Here is an 18115-nt window from a genome sequence, read left to right on the forward strand (position 1 = left end):
AAATGTATTAAAAATAATTTATACACTTATGTACTTAGAAAAAAAAATCATACTGAGGTAACCATAATAATATGAATTACGTCTTTCTCTCCCATTTACAAATTAAACATTTGTTTTAAAATTTAAATACAATTTGTCTACTATAATTTAGGAAAACACAGTATTAATAAGCTCAAACTGAAATTACGGCAGTATGGCCAGCTCCAAGCCAATTAGAAACTTTTGTCATTGTTTGTTGTTTTTTGCTAAATTATGAGATGCCCAGTTAAGTGAAGTCTTCCATGAATTACCTAAGGCTTCTTCAAACTTGGATCTAAAATGTAGTTTAGCATCATTTTCTGATAGGTCCATTACAAGTGTCTCACGTAAATAGTTGAGATCTTTTTCGGAACCCAATTCCGGCAGTCCAGTTGAAATCATCATTGCAAAAAGAGAAAGTATTAATGAACCATGGCGCCTTAGTATTAGAAAAGCCTGAAATAAAAACATTTATATAATATTTTTCAACAAACGTAACATATTATTTAATACTTATATAGTTTAAAAATTAGTAACTGCTGAATTACCTTCTCACAGTAATTCTGGAACATTTGGAATTCAAGGGCCTCTTTTCTAGTCTGGCCTTTATTAATAACATGCACAAAGTCGTGAGTCAAAACAAATGGTACACGTTCACGGCGGAAACCAAATTTCTCTTTAAAATGACCAAGAATGTGACCAAAATCAATGTGAAATAGCTGGAAAAAAATAAAATAATTTAAAAATAACTTTTAAGTTATGATATTTGAATATACATACTTGTCCTGTTTTTTTGACCATTATATTGTCTGAATGGCGATCAGCAACACCCAGTACATAAGTTGCTACACAATAACCAGCACACGAAAAAGTAAATTCTTCGATTGCTTTTTGCAACGACTGCTCTGTTTGATTGTAATCTTTTAACCATGCTAAAAATGTTATTGTTGAATAAATTAATAACATTATTAGTAATTATATTTTACAATATAATCTTACCTAATAATGATCCCTTTTTAAAAGCAGATGTTGCTGAAAACATCCCTTTTTCTTTTTGAATATTAGCTATGGTTTCTGCATTCAACACTACTTCAATCATACCTACACGGTTATCTGTGGATATGCATTGGTACGGATTCATCCTAGAATAAAATTAAATTGTAGGTAAATTACTGTCCTATAATATTCAATCAAAATATTTATGAATAAATATTACACTAATATATAATATTTTTTCTTTAATAATTTTAGATTGGTATTACTTTATAAGTTAATAACAAATAAAAAATGATATCACATAATATTAAATTATAATTTTAAATTAATAATTAATAATATAATTAGGTTCATCAAATTCAAAATGTATTAAATACAGGTGTGCTGTTATGCAATATATAATCTAGTTTATGACTTAAAACTTTATGTGACTTATGCTTGTAAGAAATGAATATATTTAAATCTAGTTTGGCAAATGTATTTAATGATTTGTATACTTTCATTTAAATATCAAATCAAATAGAAAATTTAAATTTTTTATATTATTTTATTGCCGTAATACAACTAGCAGTGTGTATATATGAATTTATGAGGTAGACGAAAAATGAATTAAAACATCTGTGTAAAGAATACAATACAGGTATTAGGATTATTCCCAATTTTCTTAACACTTTTCTGGATATTTTAATCTAGAATAATATTTATACGGCTTTGAACTTACCTTAAATCCAAACCTTCGTTTTTCCATAGTTTATCCATAATACGTATCATCTGTAAAGCAAGCATATCTTGCCTCAAGTCATCACCATTTTTAAATATAACGTAAATGTCATCGCCATGTGAATCAACATTTTCAAAAACTATCCATAAAGGTTTCATTTTACTATCCATCACACGACACTTTTCAGTCCTATATTATATAATTTGATAAGACCATTGTTTTATACTATAATATTATAAACTTTGACAGAGCAAATTCAACATACCTAACTCTTTTGTACTTATAACTTGGATCTAAAGGACTATTTACAGATGACATAGCTTCAATGCAATGTCCTTCTTGAAAATATTCTTGTAAAAAAGACCGTGCTTTTTCTTTGTCACGACGCTGCCTCACTAACTCTGTGGTCTTTTTCAGTTTTTCCAAAAAATCCATTTGTCTTATTAATGTTTTCATGTGTTCAATAGACCCTCGGCAATATGCTTCCAACATCAAACCAAAGCGTACAGAGACAGACGCAACTTGCATTTCTGATCTAATAATAATGACAATAATGCTAGTGATAAGCTATACTAAAAAATATACATCATTTTAACATACCTGAGATGCCAAAATAAATAATGGCCAATTTTTTGATTTTGTAATGCTCTTGTAAGCAAAAATTCAACTAGGTCACAGCATAAATATGATTCATGTTTTAGAGCTTGAACCAGTTGTAAAAGAAACAATGAAAGATCTTCATCACTAAAATAATACAGTTTTAGTTATCATTGATTAACTATTAATGAATACTAATAAACTCACCTTAGTATTTGTAAGCATTTAACAGCAAAACTTCGAACTACTTGGTCAGCATAAGCATAGTCTAGTAATTCCAGAGCTTGCTGTGGTCCCAAAAGAGGCCATCTAGAGACCAATGAGGTGGCTTCTGCGACTTCCCACCGTATACCCCATTCCACACAGTCTAAAAGCTTAGCTAAAAGTCCAGGCACTGATTGCAATATGTGATACCTATGACGCCACAGTTTCTTTCGATCCTGTTCATGCATTTCATCTAAAGGTTCTCCGCGCTCAGCCATTGTCCTATAAATTAACAACATCACAATGAATATTATTATAATAATATTTAAATGTTCTATCATACTTTATTTGATCTAAGTAAGTTTTTAGTGATTGTGAATCTCCAATTGCTTGATCTTTTAAATCTTCTTTTCCTTTTTTATCAGCATACTCTCGCAATTTATCCAAACTTGGATATACAATTACGTGCTCAGCTGGTTGATAACTATAAATAAATAAATCTATATTAGTTTTTGAGATACTAAAAATAAAATATAATTTTAAACCTATGAAAAGTTATAGTTAGTGCTGTTGTTTGTTCAACGTTTGGGTTAGATACAACAGTACCAAGTGGGTGTAACAAATCTTCATTTTGCAAATCATCAGCATATGTCCACATATATAGAGTGATTGACCCACTTTTCAGTTGATTTTTAAAGTCATATACAGTTGTGTTGACCCAGTCCATTGGTGTTACAAACATTTCCTACAAATTACAATTAAAAATAAAATTTTCAAATAATAATTTATTATAATTTAGATTTACTTGTTTTGATTCTTTAATACGTCTAGTTCTTAATCCTTTTGAAGTTTTGGAGACTTCATACACAACTAAACATAAACGAGCCATTCGCGGTATGTCAGCTATACTCATGTCAAATGCTAGTTCTTCGTCCCAAGTACAGTCACCGTTGTTAACAATCTTTTCAGATGTTCTAACACACTCACATAATGCTTTACCCCCGTGGAACAAAGCTGCTTCAATTCCAACTTCAACAGTTCTGGTATCATCACAGTTTAATTTACTAATGTAGTTCACTTTAAACTTAAATTGTTCATCAATATCAAATGACAATTTGTGTTTAGTTTTTTTACGTAATGTTAATGTTGAACGAGTCTTATTTAGCTCAATGTATTCAGTCTGATCTTTATTTACTTCTTCTGGAACTAAAATATTTTATGTTATAAATTTATGATTAATAATAACAGTAACAATAATAATAATTAATAACCTGGAGCATTAAACTTGGAAACAGCAATCAAAATGGGGTTGAGATCTTGAGACAGACTATCTTGTATATAGGCGAAATCTATTAAAGGATGTTGACCAACGATATATTCTTCTCGCCCACAAACTTTTAGAGTAAAATCTGAACACTTTTCATTCCTAGTTTTTAATGTCATTGCACGTTTATTTAGTATTTGCAACATCAGTTGATCAGGTGTTGTCGTAAGACCCACATTAAATGTAAATGTAGTCTAAAAAATAACATTGATATTTTAATATGTATGATACTAAAATACACATTTAACTTTAAAATATACCTCTGTATTATCAAATTTTATTACAACTGAAAAATTATCATCTCTTAATCTTCTGGTTACTGTAGTAGGCAAGACATTTGATGATAAAGTAGATGCAGCTAAGCGTGGTGCAAATTGATACATAAGTCGTTCTAACCAACTTTGCCGTCTTCGATTAGCTTGCATTTGATCAGCTAATGCTTTCATTTTACCACGAAACTGATTTACTTCTGAACTTTTCAATGAATCAAATTCCATTAAACCTAAATAAATAGTACAACGCAACACAATTAAAAATGTTTTTATACCATCGAAAAATAATAGCTATACATACCTTTACCAATGAGATTACTTATTTGGGCATTAAGTACATTATCTGCTTTATCTTCTTGACGTTCTACAATGTTAAGAACTGCTAAAAATGGGCGTACATCACATAGTCTCTTATTCTCGTCCACAAGCATTTCGCGTTGGGCCATTGCATTGACATAAGATATGCTGTAACTACTTGAGTCGTGCAACATACCATGCAATGGATATTTGACTGCTTCCTCCCATAATTCCTATTAAATAATATTATGTAAATTGTGACACCTAAATACTTCAAGGGATACACGCATATACAGTCATCCACACACCTCTTTTAACTCGTGGAGTGATGTGCTTGTAGAAACAGTTAAAGGTATTGAAATACTATTGGGCATTAAACAAGTGACTTCCACGACAGAATCATGGTTGATGTCGTTCCAAAAATCGAAATGGAAAGCTGGATTTTCACACACCATCTTGAATTATTTTGTAAAGACTGTTCACACCATAATGCTAATTATTAAACATCTTATACTTCTCGGTGTGTGCCTAAAAGGCCTTGTAAAATAACGAAATAAAATTAAAAAACAAAAGAGGCAATAATAATTTTTAATTATGCATGAAAAATCGGTAACAAACCCGTATGAGATGTATTCAACTCACCTTATTTACTAAAATAATAATTCATTATTGCATGAATTATGCCATTATTACTCGTTATTATATTTTTTGATAGGTAGGAAGTCAAATTCAAAGGGTGTCAATCAACGCGATTAGACGTAGGCAGACAGTTTCTTTCAAATTACTGGAGGAGTGCTGACTACTAAGTAATTACTATTAACAAATAACAAGTAGAATTCTGAATTACAAAAACATTAAAAATAAAAAAAATATATCACTATTATCATCGCAGAATTATCATTTATCACTGCATTATGTACTAAAATATTTTCACTATTTGATTATTATTTATTGTTCATTTCTGGTTTTTTTTCTTCCCGTAATTTCGAAAAAAACTACTGCAATACTGCGCCTGTATAAGAGGAAGAAACAGGCTCTTGACGGCGCACGTGGTAACACTGATCCAGCCTCAAGTGCCATCTATGTGCGAAGATAGATAATAATAATAATTTCTATATCTATTAAAAGCATAGACTAGTTGTGAATTAAGTGTTCTGATTGCCCATAATTTTATGACGGTAATTTCAAAACTATAAAAAACAAATTAAATAATGTATTTATCATGTTAAAATGTTTATTGTTAATTGTATATCAATACATTATATATTTTACTTAAATAAATGATAATAAAAAGATATACTTACAAAAAAAATTAAATGATAAGTCATACTATATATTATATAAAAACATTTTTCAAAAAAGAAAGATAAGTATAAACATTTAAACATTTTTGATAAATAAATAACGAATAATAAACTTTTAAAATTATTTTTGTGTAAAACTTACAATATTTAATACATATTAAATAGTCTATATTATTATCATTTTCAGTAAAACTACGTTGTGTGATAATAATTTCAATATTTCAACTCGCCAAGATTAAAATTCTGTTGAAATACATTATGTTAATTTTGTTAACGATACAAAAACAAATTCTGAAACGTTAAATTTTTCGTTTTTTGTAATTTAATTTCTACTATTTTATTTTCTGTAGTTTCATTCACTAAATTTATTGTACGGATAACTAACGTTCGGTTCATTTCATTTCTAGTAAATTCCAGTTTCCCAAATCCCAAGTTTCCTTATAGTATTTATAAATGTATAATCATTAATCAATAAAAATGTTTAAGACATGATTACAACTGTAAAATAGATTTATGATTGTTACAACTTTAGTACATTACACGCTCCGTTGTTAGCGCTAGCATTGAACAGGTATTTATCGAATTTGATAAGAATATTTCACGTTGTTATTCATTTTCCCTGCTGACGGCGTCAGCTGGCCAACACTTTGTGCCGCCACGCAAGCTTGCAACAGTTGCAACCGTATAATTATCATCTATATTCTATAACCGCGCTTCTCAGGCAGTGTATTTCTGAGTTTCCGACAGAAGCTGTGCGTAAAATTGAACGTACATTTAATCTTAAACCATTGATTAAATATATTACGCTTAATCAATGACTCTATAACAGTATTCCGTTTAATCATAATCACGCGTGCGATTACATTCATCAATTAACACGTTTGTGACTAATGCAGCTCTATCACGCATCGCAGACCGCCGAAATGCTACAATGATGATCATATAGTATATACTATTATGACTGATATAACGAATAATAATAATAACAATCGCAATCTCGATTTTCGTAGAAAAAGTCTAGGCACGACGCGTTATTGCTATAGCGAACACCTTCCACGCCGTGTTAGTATGTTATCATCTCGCTTGGGCCATAGACCGTGGACAACTGCACTTTATCTGAGGCCGTGGTTTTGGTATTTATGCGCGTAAGAAGGGGCGGTGAAAACGTATTACATTATCGTGAATTGTGATACCGCCATACGATATTATTATTATTATATTTATATGCCATTACTACTACTGTAGTCTGTAATATTGTGTAGACGTCAACAAAAAAAATCCTTATCAATAATTGTGTGCTCTCGCCCTCTCGGAATTCGCATTCGCGTCAAAAACGCAGAGAGCGTAACCCTTTGCACGACAACGTACGTTTTTCAGTCAATTGGGTTTGGTATATTTCGCGGAAATTTTGTTTCCAACACGATACCCGAGTGATTACAGGCGAGTACCCAAACACGGTCCGCCGAGATGATGAGCCGCGCTGATGGTCTGGTTCAGAGGCGCAACGTCAACAGGGACAACACGGACGGCGTGTCCAAGGAGAACGGGCAGTCGGCGGCAGACAAGCTTGACTACGAGGAGGACATCGACGATGGTGACTCGAAAGAGACACGGCTCACGTTAATGGAAGAAGTGCTACTGCTTGGTCTCAAAGACAAAGAGGTATATTGTAGGTGTACGTTAACTTCTATTGAGATTCGTGATCGGCTTATACGTCTGAAACATTTGTTATATAAATACTCAACTAAGCGTACTAGTCATAATATTGTTTCGAGCACATAAGTGATGGATTAAGTATCCATTCAGTGGTTCAAATCGACTATTTTATACACTTTCTAATCACTACTGAACATGTTATTACTTTTAGAAAAATGATTCGGAAATGATCATTAATAGTAGGTACTTACAAAATAGTTTTATCTATTTTATTTTATTCTTTAAAAGTACCTAGGTATTTCTTAATGATAAATTATATTTATTTTTTTTTTTAGCTTTTTGGTCTCATTTCATGGGTCTAATATCTTGTAAATATTTTTTTTACGCAATACAATGTATAATTTTGTTACAATGTTAAATTCAAACATTTTTCATAGTAGTAAACTGATAATTTTTCCAACTTGCCTCGTACACAACTATCCATCAGTCAGCGGGTTAGTTAGTATCTAAATAATAAAATTCTATTACCTATTTGTACTTAATTAATTTAAATAGATATATGATATATTTTAAACAACTATACAAAATATTTTAAGAGTTAAAATTAACAAAAATATTTTTAAAAGAAATTGTATACAATTATGAATATATTTATTTAATATATAGGTAGGTACTTTCTAGTTAATTAAGAGGTTGCAGACAACAACTTTTTAGTTTTACTTCAATTAAAATCCAACAAAACTACATCTATACCTTCTTGCATAAGAGTAGGCATATGCCTAATAATTATTTTATGTATTTATAATAATTATTTCTCTCACATTTTCATGTGCCTATATAATTCTTAGTAATTTTTTATTGATACATTGTTTACAATGCCATAAATACTAAAAGAAAAAATATTAAATATAGTTAAGTGCCTATTGTTACATGGTACTTGGTAGGTAGTATAACATTAATTGTGTATAATGTAAATATTTAGCATAATACAATTTTTGTAAAGAAACTTTAATTTTTATAAGAATTCTAAGATTTAGACTTCTGTTATGTCCTAAATCCTTGATATTTTTAAATTTTTTTTCTTGTTTTATGCAGATTATTTATTGTTTATAAAACTGCTTTTCATCATGGATTTATATTTATAAAAAAAATAAAAATGTGTTGAGTAACATTTAATCACTTTTTTGTCTTGCAAAATGCTCTTACCTATTTATTTAATATTAACATTTATTAAAACTTTTGTTAGGTATTTATTCCTGTAATTGCTTTATTTTAATCAATCTATAGGTACAGTATTTAAATAAAGATATTAAGTACATTTAACATTTTTGTTTCTTAATCCCAATTTTAAATATTATAGATATTTAAAAAAATGTAGTCAAATACATATTCTAAATATATTATTTTTTATTTATATTTGAATGAATACCCATTTATTATTTCCAGAAAAAAATGTTTATTTTTTACTTAATAATTATTAATTAATTCATAATTAAAAATAATAAAGTATAAATAATAATTATTTTATATTATTCAAAATGTATTGTACCTACTTGTTAGTAATAATATTACATAATATATTAATATATTTGAATATGTATTCTGAATACAAAAAAAAGTATTCTATATAAAACTGAATTATCTAATGCTGCTAAGTATTAATATGCACTTCTTAAATTTATTTGTAGGGCTAAAAATATTTTAAATTAACAGTCAAAGTAAGTAGGCAGTAGCAAAATAAATAAAAAGATTTACTTAAATAATAATATTATAATGACTGGTGCAAATAAGTGTACTATTTGTTATAAACTTAAATAAGGCGAAGAACTAAAATAAAAATAATTTTATTTGTTATGTGATAACTTATATGTTTTCTACCTTCATATCTAATTTTACAACATACATTTGTTATTGATGGCCAGTTACATACAGTTGTACAAATATAGTAATTTGTATGGTTTATTCGAGCACCATATTCAGTGATTATTGATGTATTCATGTATAAATCCGTGTATCAATATTTAAGTAATTCATAATTTAGTATACTATATTTGATATTCATATTAAATTAAATTATGCTTGTTAAAAAATATCTACTAATAAATGAAAAATATTATTATGATATAATGAAAATAATATTTATGTTTGCTCTTTAACTATTGTTGACAGTGTTAAATGTAACTTTTAATTATTTGGAAAATAATTATGTAACACATTGATTGTTTTAATTTTGAGAACCCCAATAAACATTTTAGATACAAATATCAATTGCTAGATAAACAAATAATATATATTATTTTATTATTTTATATGTATATTGTAAAAGTGTTTTAATTTACTGTAATATTTACCATAAGCCTAAAACATAATAATCGTATGAATAATAAAAGATCAAACATTTTGTATATTTTTAAATATAGATAGGCTTATATTCTAAAACTTTAAATTTAAAATTTGTCAAGTATCATTAGTTTTATAAATTTATCTCTGACTATTCTTTTAAATTATTAATAATTTTAAATAAATGATTCAAAATTAGCAATATGATAAGTACCTATTAGTTATTATTATTTATAATTCTCTTCAAACACTTGAACTTTAAGAAATTAAAGTAAAATTTAAGTTAGAATTTAAATGTTCAACAGTTTCAATACTGTTGTATTTAACAATACTTTTTTTTATTAAGTGTAAACACTATTTCATTACTAATACATTTTTTTGTTAGTAGACGTTTTAAATTGTAATTAATATTCAAGCTTGATTTAGTAAAAACTAAAATTTAACCAAACTCTAGTTTTAAGTATTATTATTTCTAATATATTATTCAAAAAATAAGCATATCATTAACATTTGAGTATAGCTGTGCCAGTTACACTTTTGTTGAAGTTTATTAGTTAGAATATAAATTATTTAACATACTTTAACATATACAAAAGGTTCACTTTTATAATCATTTTACAGGGGTATACATCATTTTGGAATGATTCAATTTCATCTGGCTTACGTGGATGTATACTTGTCGAACTTGCACTTCGTCAAAGAATTGAACTAGAAAAGGCAGGTATGCGAAGGAAAAGCCTACAAATGAGAAAAGTAGTTATAAAAAATGAGACACCTACAGGTGATGTTCTATTAGATGAAGCTCTCAAGCATATCAAAGAGACCAATCCTCCTGAAACAATACAAAGTTGGATTGAATATTTAAGTGGTGTGTTGTATATAATCTCTTATAGATAATTCAGTATTTGTTTAATGATTACAAGAACATAATTAACTTGATTTTTATTTGTAGGTGAAACGTGGAATCCTTTGAAAATCAAATATCAACTGAAAAATGTGAGAGAACGATTAGCGAAAAATTTAGTAGAGAAAGGTGTTCTTACCACTGAAAAACAAAACTTCCTTTTATTTGATATGACTACGCATCCATTAACAGATAATGAAGCTAAAGTGAGACTAGTTAAAAAGGTAATTAACTCAGTATTAAGTTGTTTTTATGTACCTATTCTGCAGTTTACATAACAAATTTTTAAATATTAATTATTTTTTTTATGATGTTTTAATATAAATATTAGGTACAAGATGCTGTTTTGTCTCGATGGATTAATGATCCACATAGAATGGATAAACGACTATTGGCTTTATTGTTGTTAGCTCAAGCATCAGATGTACTGGAAAGTGCATTTTCTCCATTAAATGATGAAGATTATGAATTAGCCACTAGAAGACTAAGAGAATTATCAGATATGGATTTAGAAGTTGAATCAATGAAAAGTTCTACTAATGACGTAATTTGGGCTGTATTTGCCAATTTCAATAAATAAGTCCATTTAAGACCAAATAGTTAACCAACATTCTTAATAAATTTCTGGGGGGGGGGAATATATATGTAATAAAAAATATTGTTGTATAATCTTTTGCCATTTTACGATTTATTGATTTTCGTAATGATATTATATTTTTTATCTTAAATACATTGACTAGATAAACCTAATGTATTTGCAAAAATGTAAATAACAAGAAAGTCAACAGACTGTTGTATAAAAAATAATGGTTAAATATCAAATGTGAATGCCTTGTAATATACGTATATTAATTATTTTGTAATACCAATTATTACTTTTTTGGTTATTATGAATTAAACTAAAATTGTGAGTAGTTAATTTATATGATACACTTATAAAAATATAAACTTGCATCTTATAGTTCAGTAATTATACTGATCATATAGCTACAATTTTAGTGCCATTTTATTCTTAAATCCGCTATTGTTATTAAAAATGTATTTTTAGTTAAATTTTTATGTTGAGATTTAAGATAATTTTGTTTTATAAGTATGAAATATATTATTCCTTTATTAAAACTACCAATTTGCATAATTATTTTCATTATTCAATATTTATATATCATACTTATCAAAATATTTATATTTCAAGTGTTTTTGGATTTAATTTTAGTTTTAAAAATATCACAAATAAAAAAGTTTTTGTATTCACGATCATTTACTAAGCTTTGATATAAGCATTTTAACATAATACATTTTACTCCATTGGAATTATTATAAGTTTAAAGTTCTACAAAATTCTCCAATATCATGCACCATCAAACATTGTTAATTAATTTTGGTTGAAGCTACTAGTAATATTTTTTTATTGATCAATTAGCTTTGGCTATTTACATCTAATATACCTTTTTTATTTTGTCTTCTAAGTGTATCTTAAGTTAAATTTTATCTTGTTGTAGTATTATATTCATTTCTTACATTATATATAAATTAAATAAACAATATTCAACATTATTGCAGTATGGGTACCGAGTATAATATGTGTTAACAATGGTTGTATGAAAAAATGCTTTATTTGGCTGTGATGGGTTTTCGTATAATTTGATTAATTTAATTAGGAAAACATTGAATATAATTAATTAAACAAATTTGATTAGAATATAAAAATACATTTTTAACATATTATATACCATACAATTAAAATGCAAAATTATTATACCATCAATAATTATGTACATTAACTTCATCTAAATTTATTTATTTTGATTATTATTGTGTTTATTAAAATATATTGTTTTCATTTTATGTTAAATATTTTAATATTTTTTTTAATTATTATTAGTAAATTTATAAGAACTCTACAATATAATATAATTTGTTAAGTATTAAAATTGTTGCTTTTAAAAATCTATTAAGTTTATTATATTGTGAGGGCTAGGCTATGGGTAACATTCTTATAATTTTTATAAATGGCTATAAAAAATAATAATATAAAACAATATATTTACCATCATTATCTACAAGTGTATGATTATATAATGATATTAAATTAATAATTTTGGAAAATATATAATACATAACAAAAATAACAATCACTTAATTTATAATGACACAAAAAGTAAGTAGTGATCAAGCTGTATCACAACCACAACTATTGGTTCTATCTGTAATCATAGATTCTCATCATATTTATCTAATGCTTACTGTAATGTTGAATGCACTTGCCTTTGTAAATAACTATATTTTTAGTATTCATTGTTTTCATTTTTAATATTCAAAACTAGGATCCAGTTGGTCACTACTTACTTCTCGTAGCCCTGATTTTAGCGCCTACATAAAGTATTTACACATATAATTTTAGTCTTCCAGCGCGCTGTCTACTTAAACATAATGACTTGTATAATTATATGTTTATAAATATAATAATTTTAATCTTATACAAAAAAAATGTATGTGGACTTTGTACATCATTTAATTTTTTTAATAAAATAATGAAAAGTACTCTCCAGTGTGTGAATATTTAAAGCAATTTAATAATAATAAATGTAGATGGTGTATGAATGAATGCAAACTAAATTACACTCAAAACTGTCTACAATTCCATGACAACTGAATATAATATATATATTTGTTAAAATATACTTCTCAGAATTATATTTATTTGATAATTTTGTATTGAACTTGTGCCGTTTTAATTGTAAAAAATAATGTTTACATTATTCAAGTTACCCGTAAACAATTGTTATAGTAAATTATATTCAACGTAATATGTATGATTAATATTTTAGGCTGCACTGTTGTTTCGTACAGATAAAACATTTATGAATATTATTATTTATTATTACTTTGTATAACCTAGACATTATATATTATATATATACATATTACAATACCTAATATTGTATTAAAACATCAGGTGCTCAATATTTGCAGTATATGTTTTTCTTTTCACATGTGCTGTCCAATAAATTGTATTTGTAAAAAAATATATATCTATGTTGAGTTTAAATAACAAATTTAAATTGTAATTTACGTGAAAAGTGGTAGTCCCAGATTATAGTGTGTTTTCTGAACTGTACAGTTAATTTATTGTTTTATGTAATTGTATAATTCAAAAATATATAACAAGATTATTGCTTAAACATTGAAAACAAAAAGTCTCCATTCGGTTACTTATTTTCAATGATCTGCATTAATAATAATTTATATTAATTTATATAGCAGTCCAATATATCAAATTATATTTTGAAGTGTAATATTGATGTTTTACTAGATTTGGTGAGAACATTAACCATGATCCTTAAACTAACAACAAATTATCAATATTATACAAAGTATGAGTTAAATCAGTAGCATAATTTGAATTATATAATTTAGTGGTTTCAAAATTTAAGCACTAAAAAATTAGGATAAATATTTAAGTTAAAAATGTATTTAAAATGAGGCATTACTATAGTTAAAAAAGCTATTACGTTTATTTAACTGTAATTTTATTTTTTATGGTGTTTTTTTATCGTGTGTTTTAGTATTTATATTGTTTATAAATTATAACCACGATAAACAGTTAATTTTCACTATTTTCAGCGTTAAAAGTGGTTTTAGATAAGGAATCCTATCTACTTTGTATTCTAAAGAAATTAAAATTGAATGTTTATATAGTATTTGTTATATTTGTTTTAAAACAAACAAATATAATTTTTATGCTAAACCAGCTTTCGACTAAATTGATTATGGGGTTATACAACTAATACAAACATATTATATTTTCATATAATATAATTTTTCATTGTCCATACGACCATACTATTGATATTTTGAACGTACATTTAACTAAAAATTATAATTATTTTACATGTGGCCATATGGGCTGGGCTGTGTATGGTCTCTTGCGCCTCAAACTGAATTATATTTCTCTTTACCAAACGTGTAAGTTTTACATTAAAATTGGAACATTAAATAAAATATAAGAACATAAAGTCTAAAAATAGTTTAGTGGGACCGACTGTATAATCGTTTTATGTATTTTATCGATTGGTCTATCAGCTATTTGTAGATTATTTGAATTGGTTTTTTAGTGGTAAAATATGTACCTACTATATTTTATATTAAAATAATAAATAATACAAGTATAATGAAGTCTTTTATATTTTGTATAATTAATATGTACATAGGTACCTACGATAATAAGGTCATCGTTTATTTTTTAAATAAGTTTATATATCTATATATGCTTATACGGTTTGCTTTTCTCTTTCGTCAAATAATCAAATAATCAATATATTATTAATAATTACTAACCTATAATGGTATTTATCAAAGTTATTATTATTTAATAATAATAAATAATTTATTTACCTATAGTAAGTATGGTAGATACTCAATCAATACATTTCCATGGCGTATTTTCGCTCAAACGTAGCACATAATAAAATATTTATAGGAGGTAGTGAGGTATCACAGTTTATTACAATATTATATTCTCAAATAAAATAGAATACAATTATGATAATACATATTAGTATTATAATAGTCATTATTTTTTAAATTTCGAAAATCTGAAAGAAGTATAATTCAAGTCCGAATATAGGCCTCACTGCCTCAGTACACCAAACACTTAGTGGACCCCTTATTTCAACTCAAACTTTAAAATAATAGTTAGCTATATTTTAGATTCTGAGCGAAGCGATGTATGTATCATCGCGATTTTACAAAAATTTGTGTTTTGTTTTTTTTTTGCGACTGCGAGTGTACACGATGATAAGCAGTCGAAAGAAACTTCGATTTTTAACTTTAAGGGTGGTTTTGGATAGCAAATTGGATGTATATTGTACATTATAGAAATCCAAATTAAAAAATCTTATAATAATAAAATATTTTTTTTTATAATTAGGAAAAACAAACAAAATACATTTGTTAGCGTTGAGAGTTATACCGTCAACATTGCACCAGTTAATAATAAAACTAAACGATCGAAGAACTTCGGATCGCAATCACTGTGATTAAGATTACCCGAGCTAATGACTTAGCATCGTTACGTCAAATAAAGTACGATAAAAAGGAGTATTGAGAAAAACTGTGTTGATAAAATGGTGGAAAAATATGGAGAACAGCTGTCCCTAAGCCTTGATGACATATAATTCCGATATAAACCTTGAGCATTTTTCATGGAATCCCGAATAAATGTATGACAAATTACCATCTATCGAATATCATGATAAGTGCGGAACTCCAATACCTTATAATTTATCTAAGACGTGTATTCAATTGCCAATTGCTATGATCTGCCGAGTTGAATACCTTAGATTTAATCAATGAAAATATTATCGACAATTAAAATTATATAAATTATATATATTTATTTTTCCATTTTTCATTTATTTTTATACACTTAGTATAATAGCATAATTGCTTTCATGCCGGTCTAGCGAGCTTATCCAGTAAAAAAATTATGTCTATCTAATCAGTAATAACTCGCATATTTAAATAATTATTTTATACTTTAAGTGGTAATTGTCGGAAGTCGGGAGTAAATATATTAATATATTATGTGATTATGTGAGGGTGCCTGCATCGTATAGAATTGTATTTAGTATTTAAGTCGCAGCCCTCTCCGACCGCCATAAACGAATACCGACCCCACTTCACGTTATATAAATTATACACATAGTAAGTACGGCATAGTCGTATAGATAGTCTTTTAATTTTTCATATAATTTCAATACATTAATCAAATATCAGACCTGCAGTACATACAGTAATGCGGGCTTCTTTATTATTGGATATTATATATTATTACGCTTGTCGCGCGTGTGTCGTACAATTATCATAGGCAATCAATATTAAAACTTCAAAGGCAGTCAAAAAGGTTAATTTTTTTTTCAAAATTGAATTAAACGTTTAACTTTTATATCGTAATCTTATAAAATATTATCATACGATTTCTGTAAGACTGTAACGTCTGTAATAATTTATAGTGTTTAATTAAATATACGCGTTATACTAAGAAATAACATAAAATATTTTTCAACACTTATATAGTTTAAACATATAGCTAGGTAGATATGTACCATCGTTAGTACGAAGTAGGAGGTACCTTAGGGTGGCCAGACATCCCGTTTAAAACAGGATTGTCCCCTTTTTGATCATCATGTCCTGTTGTCCCGACAAACTTCGAACGGGATGCTTTTTATCCCATTTTTATAAGATGGTCCCGTTTTAATCCGTTTTTCATCTCTTGGAAAATGTATAAACAGCGACTATCTTAGTGTTAATTTCTAGTGGTTTTTTAATATCTTATAGTAGTATATAACTTAATATAACTATATAACTATAGCTACTATTATATTATTATTATTATTATTGCTTAAAAGTTTTAACTTTATTCATATTCTCACTCCCAGTCGCAGAGGTTAGTCGTAAGTCCAGTGGCGCCGATCTATATTTCATGTTATGGGGAAAATATGCTGTGTTAGATCCACCTACTAAAAAAATGTTTAGTTAGTTACGTTCGAATGGTACTTTATTTATTTCTAACTATATACATACAAGATACTGTATAACAAACTATTTTTGATTATCCCCCAACCACCCATAAATATTTCTGGGGAATTTTCCCCAGTTCATACCCGTTTTTGGCGCTGCTCTTAGTATACACACCAAATTTGAATATTGACAAAACAGGATATTATAACGAAAAATAACGATTATAGGTATAGTTATCTATTTTGTTTTAAGTTATTACAAAAATATTATTTAAAGACACCAATTCGTGTATTATTATTTAACACTAACAGAGAAGTATTCTACAAAATATTATGTAGATTAGTTTTAAGCTGTTTATGCCATAAACTTATTAACACTTGCAGTGGCGGCTCGTCAGGGGTCTTTGAGACGGCGAATCACTATAAAAAAAAAGTAGTAAAGCAAAAAAAAAGTTTGAAGAAAATTGTAGTATAATTTAATATTTTTATCTATTTTGAAAATAATTTTGATGGTTTTCGATATTAATATTGATTATTGATAATATAATATTTCGTATTATATTTTGACATTAATAATGAGAAAACGGGTGTCATTCAATAATAAAACGGACGAAAAATATCGATAACAACAACTTATTACTAATTTATGCGATGCCAATGGTAGAAACTTTGAATGAATCTAGTCTCAATGTACCGAACAACATCTATACAATCTGCGTTGTCGTGCATATAAAATTTGTATAAGTATACAATTGAGTCTCTTGAACGACAGACTCTCAAATAAATTTAAATTTCTGGCTAATAATAATATTACAATATAATAATACATTATATGATCTATGGATATGGATCTATCATATTAATCTATCATCTATGGCAATCATCAATCTTCGCTCTTTGTTGGAGACGATTGACGGTTGTGTAATAATTTTAACGGAGAAAAAAAATAGACATACAAATC

At 27.0% G+C, this 18115-nt stretch overlaps 2 protein-coding genes across 2 annotated transcripts; one reads left to right on the plus strand and one right to left on the minus strand.

Annotated features, from left to right (window-relative positions):
* Nucleotides 1–12: 12 nt before the first annotated feature.
* On the minus strand, nucleotides 13–5334 carry LOC113551287 (phosphatidylinositol 4,5-bisphosphate 3-kinase catalytic subunit delta isoform). The gene is made up of 16 exons (XM_026953448.1): nucleotides 5072–5334; nucleotides 4738–4966; nucleotides 4434–4662; nucleotides 4121–4362; nucleotides 3808–4054; nucleotides 3342–3742; nucleotides 3082–3281; nucleotides 2880–3020; nucleotides 2540–2818; nucleotides 2336–2479; nucleotides 2001–2270; nucleotides 1736–1924; nucleotides 1018–1160; nucleotides 799–950; nucleotides 567–737; nucleotides 13–474 (listed from the first exon to the last, which is right to left on the minus strand). The coding sequence occupies exons 2-16, from the start codon at nucleotides 4882–4884 to the stop codon at nucleotides 226–228; spliced, it is 3204 nt and encodes a 1067-aa protein (XP_026809249.1). The 5' UTR covers nucleotides 4885–4966; nucleotides 5072–5334; the 3' UTR covers nucleotides 13–225.
* Nucleotides 5335–6440: 1106 nt separating this feature from the next.
* Nucleotides 6441–11383, plus strand: LOC113554111 (Golgi phosphoprotein 3 homolog sauron). Its single transcript, XM_026957807.1, has 4 exons — nucleotides 6441–7395; nucleotides 10351–10597; nucleotides 10682–10857; nucleotides 10965–11383. The coding sequence occupies exons 1-4, from the start codon at nucleotides 7201–7203 to the stop codon at nucleotides 11211–11213; spliced, it is 867 nt and encodes a 288-aa protein (XP_026813608.1). The 5' UTR covers nucleotides 6441–7200; the 3' UTR covers nucleotides 11214–11383.
* Nucleotides 11384–18115: the final 6732 nt, after the last annotated feature.

This window comes from Rhopalosiphum maidis, chromosome 2 (genome assembly GCF_003676215.2).
Source record: "Rhopalosiphum maidis isolate BTI-1 chromosome 2, ASM367621v3, whole genome shotgun sequence".
Taxonomy (NCBI): domain Eukaryota; kingdom Metazoa; phylum Arthropoda; class Insecta; order Hemiptera; family Aphididae; genus Rhopalosiphum; species Rhopalosiphum maidis.

Bases quoted from the DNA above. Each gene is read 5' to 3' on its own strand.
- LOC113554111 (XM_026957807.1), top strand. From the start codon at position 7,201: ATGATGAGCCGCGCTGATGGTCTGGTTCAGAGGCGCAACGTCAACAGG. The intron at 7,396-10,350 runs GTATATTGTAGG...ATCATTTTACAG, and splicing joins TTGGTCTCAAAGACAAAGAG to GGGTATACATCATTTTGGAA. The intron at 10,598-10,681 runs GTGTGTTGTATA...TTTTATTTGTAG, and splicing joins TTGGATTGAATATTTAAGTG to GTGAAACGTGGAATCCTTTG.
- LOC113551287 (XM_026953448.1), bottom strand. From the start codon at position 4,884: ATGGTGTGTGAAAATCCAGCTTTCCATTTCGATTTTTGGAACGACATC. The intron at 2,271-2,335 runs GTATGTTAAAAT...CATTATTATTAG, and splicing joins TATTTATTTTGGCATCTCAG to ATCAGAAATGCAAGTTGCGT. The intron at 951-1,017 runs GTAAGATTATAT...TAACATTTTTAG, and splicing joins TAAAAAGGGATCATTATTAG to CATGGTTAAAAGATTACAAT.